The sequence below is a fragment of the Hyaloscypha bicolor genome (genome assembly GCF_002865645.1).
Source record: "Hyaloscypha bicolor E unplaced genomic scaffold K444scaffold_56, whole genome shotgun sequence".
NCBI lineage: Eukaryota > Fungi > Ascomycota > Leotiomycetes > Helotiales > Hyaloscyphaceae > Hyaloscypha > Hyaloscypha bicolor.
This window is the reverse complement of record NW_020194558.1, coordinates 2,451,007-2,456,472: the sequence shown is the minus strand read 5'-3', so window position 1 is coordinate 2,456,472 and position 5,466 is coordinate 2,451,007. Positions and strand designations below refer to the sequence as shown.

General features: G+C 47.9%; 1 protein-coding gene across 1 annotated transcript; it reads right to left on the bottom strand.

Annotated features, from left to right (window-relative positions):
* Positions 1 to 640: 640 nt before the first annotated feature.
* Positions 641 to 1,569, bottom strand: K444DRAFT_611877 (uncharacterized protein). Its single transcript, XM_024880026.1, has one exon. The coding sequence runs from the start codon at positions 1,362 to 1,364 to the stop codon at positions 891 to 893; it is 474 nt and encodes a 157-aa protein (XP_024738542.1). The 5' UTR covers positions 1,365 to 1,569; the 3' UTR covers positions 641 to 890.
* Positions 1,570 to 5,466: the final 3,897 nt, after the last annotated feature.

The following is a 5,466-nucleotide window of genomic DNA, read 5'->3' as shown; positions in this document are numbered from 1 at the left end:
AAAGGCAAGGCAAATCTGGAGGTAAGCTTAGTATATACTTGCGGAACTGAATCCTCTCAAGCTTATACTACTTATAGTAATAAGAAGAGGCCGAGAGGCCCTTTTAAATACTATATAGTTATGGAAGGCGAATTTAATAGTACTTATATAAATTACAGATATAATAATAACGGTAAAGTCTATACTTTCTATTAACTTAATACTAATCCTACTAAGTCTGGAAAGCCTCGCTCCGTATCTATAAAACCCTTTATACCAAAGCCTCGACTGCCTATAAGATATAGAAAGTGAGTACAAAGACAGATATAAGATCAGAAGGCAATGGGGAAGGAGGTTATAGCAGAGGAGGGTGAGGATACTGGAGGAGAAGGGGACGAAGGAGATATAGATAATTCGAGTAATATAAGTAGTACGGAGGATATAGAGAGTAAGGGAGATAGAGATGTGCCTCGTAATCCATGGGATTTGCCTTACGGACCACGCAAGCTAAGGGGGGGCTAGGAGTAGTCGAGAATAAGGCGTGTATGCTGTACTTTTTTTTTTTAGTGAGGTATAGGGAGGGGGGGGGGGGGGGGGGTGCGGGCGCGAAAATCAAAAAATCAGAAAATCACTTTTCGCTTCTCGGTTTTGTCGACTAGCCCGCTAATGGCCTCAGTAAGAGCTCCTCATCGAAAACTTGGAACAAAGGGTTAAAAAAAAAAGGGATCCTGGATCCCACTCCATTCAGCTACAGACTAACTGTCTCCTTTCCCAAGCCAAAACCCCCCACCAGCCAACCAACCAAGCCTTCCAAACAGCCCCAGTCCCAACATCCCCCAACAGCCGCAACTCCAATTCCAATTCCAACTGCAGCTCAGATCTCAGCAGTTGAGACCTATCACGATTGCAATCTAAACATGTGGTGGTGGGGGGCGATTGCCTCCGTTGTTGTGAGGAGGAGGCGGACCTCTCGGGGGAGCCCTCTCCGCCAGATTCTCATCAACATCGCGGACATGTGGTGGTGGGGGACGGTTGCCTCCATTGTTGTGAGGAGGCGGACCTCTCGGAGGAGCCCTCTCCCCTAGCTTCTCGTCAACATCACGGACATGTGGTGGAGGCGGACGGATGCCTCCATTTTTAGGTGGAGGAGGGGGCCCTGGAGGAGGAGCACGTTCGTCGATTTCGATGTCTCGAACGTGGGGAGGAGGGGGCTGGTTGCCACCGTTCTGGGGTGGGGGAGGTAGGCTTAGTGGAGGTGGTCCTGGTGGAGGAGCTGCCAAAGCTTCTCTAAGAGAAAGGTCGGTCAAGTCTGCGCCCGGCAAAGGAGCAGCAAGCGCCAGGCTGCTGCCGAGGATAAGGAGGAGTGTTGAGGTGGAGAAATGCATGATAAGTAGAGGATCTTGCTTTGGAATGACCTTTCAGAAATATAATTTAGAGGAGAGTAGATTATTAAATCAGACAAATTGAATGCGTGGAGGTGAATTGAGGTGGTGATCAGAGAAGACAGCCAGGTCTTGATGATGATTGAGTATTGTTGACAGCGAGGCTGGGCATCTTTATATCTTCTCATGTTGATGACGAGGAGTGTAGAGCTCGAGCACTTACTCGCAAGACTATCGTGAGAGGAGGGGCTGAGCAAATGGGCTTAGTGTTTCCGTCCAAAAATGGAGTTCTCCCCGAACCGACGCGCAAGTGATCATTGTTTGACGTTCCCATCTGATGTTGTCATTCTCCATCGAGAGGCACTTGTTACTCTGGGTAGGCCAGAAAGCTTGACTTCAGACCGAGCCTAGACGAACATCGAACATCAGAAACTCAATGAAAGCTAAACTCGTCATCTACTTGACTTCGAGAAGCTGAATCGCGGCAGTATTGATGTTTCGAACGAGAAGTACAGACATAGGCAAGAAGAGACGAAGACGTGACAGAATGCTAAAAATAATCTGCTGACGAAAACCAAACTATGATATCAAACATCACATATATGGGACGAAGGTCAACCGAGAGATATCACTCGGTTGAGGAAAGAACAAACGGAAGTGTCAAACATTGAATAGAATCCACCATGCTCAGATGAGCCAAAATAATGTGCGCAGGAAAGAAGAGACGGGGATGCAAAACATTGAAAGGAACAGAAACAATTCTGGCACATTATATCCAAGGATGGTGGTTAAGATATGCTCAACAAATTCAAAGCCAAAGAGGTAGAGGGGAGTGGATAGATTGCCAAGAACGGAAAGTGGACTTCCCCGTTCTGGCCCATCTGTCAGGGGCTCTCCTTCTGTCAGCCTTCTCCGAACAAGGCGTTTGAACTTCACACAAGGCTGCGTGTACCTTTCTCGGGACCGAATTCCCGAAGTCGAATCGAGTGATAAGATCAGACTGAGGCACGTGATGGTGACGAGTTTCAAGACGCCTTGAGTCGGAGATCAAGAACCTGCAACAACCGAGGACCCACAAGCCTGTGACGAGCTTTTATGATTCTCACTTTTTAGTTCTAGCCAACTTCCAGAATCCTTCAACCTAGGGAGGAACTACCAGGGAATGAAGCATCCAAGAGACGAAATTCGTCAAGTGACGGAAGGGGAAGGAGTCAATTCTGGTACTCCGAATTTCATCGAGCTTCTTACATCTCAGAAACCTTATGAACCTCGTTCCAATGCCGAATTATACAACTCCCTAATGCAAGCTGATGCACAGTTACCGTCTTACTTCCTTTCACTTCGTTGGCAAAGAAGGAGAAGTCTCTCACGTGGATGATTGGTCATGTGACCGAAACGTTGTTCAATGTTGGATTGAGTCAAGCTGGCAAAGTACCAGTTCCGTTGACCTACTAGGGGCCGCACAAACAGGCGCAAATGGAAAGAGTAAAAGCAATATTATTCCTACTTTGGAAGGGGATATTGTTAGAGTATACTTCTAATCCTGGGGAAGCTCCGCGCCCCCCCCCCCCCACAAAATCATTGGGGCAACAAAGCTGCGCAAGAGAGAGTATTCTTTCAAGAGACCCCCTAAGTAGAAGATATAAGTCATCAATCTTGGTGGGAGCACATCCCCCTTAAGCTTCCTGCGGTTTTATTTCCCCCCCTTATTATGTGACAGGTAAATTCTCTGTTACGAGATCAATTTTCTACAGTGGCCACCTGGCGTAACTAAATGCTCTGCTTTCGACAAGTCGAGATCTTGCTTTTAATCATACAACAGCTTCTCAATGATAAAAAACCGAAAAAAGTAAGGTCAAAAAACTTGTTGTGGCCAATACCAGGCTAGGAAAGCAAAGGATACGGAGGGATTAAAGCCAAATTCTATTCTAACTACGCTCAACTACCCGGTTTACTTCTACATCCTTAAATCCCTCCCAGATCCGATCCAAACTCCTTTCATCGCCATTCTCTCAAGCCAATCAACTTCCCTCCTCACTACATTCCTCTTCCTCTTCCAAAACCATCCCCAAATCATCCCTTGGCCAATGCCCAAGCCACTTGACAGCCTCTTAATTGTGCGGTGGCGGCGGAGGTTGCTTGTTAGCAATGTTGTTCCCCCCGTTCCGTGCCGGAGCAGGAGCTTGATTGCCATTATTGTTCCCCCCGTTCTGTGCTGGAGCAGGAGCTTGGTTGCCATTATTGTTTCCGCCATTAGTGGGCGGAGCAGGGTTGTTTCCATTATTGGGAGGCGGGGCAGGACTGTTATTAGCGTTGTTGTTTGGGGTTGGAGGAGGTGCTCGCTCCTCGACCATAGTCACGACACCCCGATTGTGCTGTGGCGGCGGTGCAGCAGGGCCGTTGTTGGCGTTGTTGGCTCCATTGTTTGGCGGTGGAGCAGGACGGTTGTTGGCATTGTTATTTCCATTGTTTTGTGGTGCAGGAGAGGGGCGATTGTTGGCGTTGTTGTTGGGAGGTGGAGGAGGCTGGTTGGCTCGCTCTTCGAATTCAGTCAACTCTCTCTTGTGCGGTGGCGGAGGGCGGTTTGCGCCGTTGTTGTTGCCATTATTTGCAGGTGGAGGCGGATGGTTGTTGGCATGGTTTGGTGGTGGGGGAGGGGCCCGAACTGAAACCTCTTGGTTGTCAAGAGTTGGCACAGGAGCCGTGATGATGAGGCTGCTGCTCATGAGCAGAAGAATAGAGGTGGAGAAACGCATGGTGGAGTCGAGCCGATTGATGGAGATTTCTTGTCGGAAAGTATTGACTTTAAAATTCTAAGTATTGAAAATCAGACCAGCTGGTAGAAGAAGCAGAAGCGAAGTGAAGTCGACCCGGTCGATATCAGAAAAGAAGACTTGCTGTTGATGATGGAAGGAAATCAACGGGGAACCTGAACATCTTTATAGATCTCCCCCAAGGCCTGGCGATATGCTTAAGAGTCAGTGACAAGCTCGCAAGCCACAATACCCTCATGGACGGGAAGTATAGAATGAAGCATTTCCAGAAATAGGTGTTGTAGAAACTTGCGCAAACATCAGGCGTCGTTGCTTCGAACCTCAACTCATCGGGTGATAGTTTTCTCGCAATACCTAGGTGGGTACTGTAACCGATGACATGCTGTGTCAGACTCGAGATCCAGACTGAAAACAGTCAGGTCAGCGGAAAGCTTGTCTCGTTTTTGGCCAAGTCCGGGCTGAATATGACCAAGAGAAATTCAATCAACATGGACTTCGTCATCCGCCTAAGCCCCAGGGTGATAGATGGAAAGAAGAGACGGGAAGAGAACTATGCCAAATCGCCAAAATAATCTGATCGGGAGTGTTCAAACTCGAAGAGAACAGACGTGTTTCCGAACTTCGTAAGCCAAGGAAGGAGTTTCTCTCACGCTTTATGCTTAAACGTAGGGTTTGTAGTGAATCTAGCTTTGCGGGAATTCGGTGGAGTGAAGTGTGGACTGCGGTCTCGAGCTCTCAAACCACCAGCGTCGTCTCGGCCAGATCCGAATGATCTGTGTGACGCGCACTTCGACATCAAAGCGTGCAGCCCGGAAACGATCATATTCATACTTCCAAATATTAAAACATCCTCGGTCCCGACGATTTGGAGCAAGATGGGGTGATTAGATCAGATCGTGCCAGGTGATAGGTAACGACTTTGAGGTGAAACGTTTTGGGTTGCACGGAAAAGGGGGATCCGCAACCAACGATACCCACTTACCTGTAACAAGCCCTCGAATACTCCACTTGAAGCTTCTAGAGGACTTCCAGAACTTTAGAGTGGACGAAATGTGGGGAGGAACCACGGAAGGACCAGGTGTTTCACAGTCTCGTTTCCACGTGATGACAATCACATGACAAGCATTCCTCTCCTACTGATTTGAGAGTATGACATGAATACTATTTCTCAACCAGCGATCAAGAAACTAAACTTGTGAGTCTAAGCATATTGGAGCAAACCAATTGGCGGTTCGTCCATTCACGAAGACCTTACGGCTCCTGTTTCTCTGACTCGCCTATTCCGAAACAAAGTCAATAAGGAATTATGCTCAGAAATCCAGAAAGTGTTG

Coding starts and splice junctions, on each gene's coding strand:
- K444DRAFT_611877 (XM_024880026.1), bottom strand. CDS start 1,364: ATGCATTTCTCCACCTCAACACTCCTCCTTATCCTCGGCAGCAGCCTG.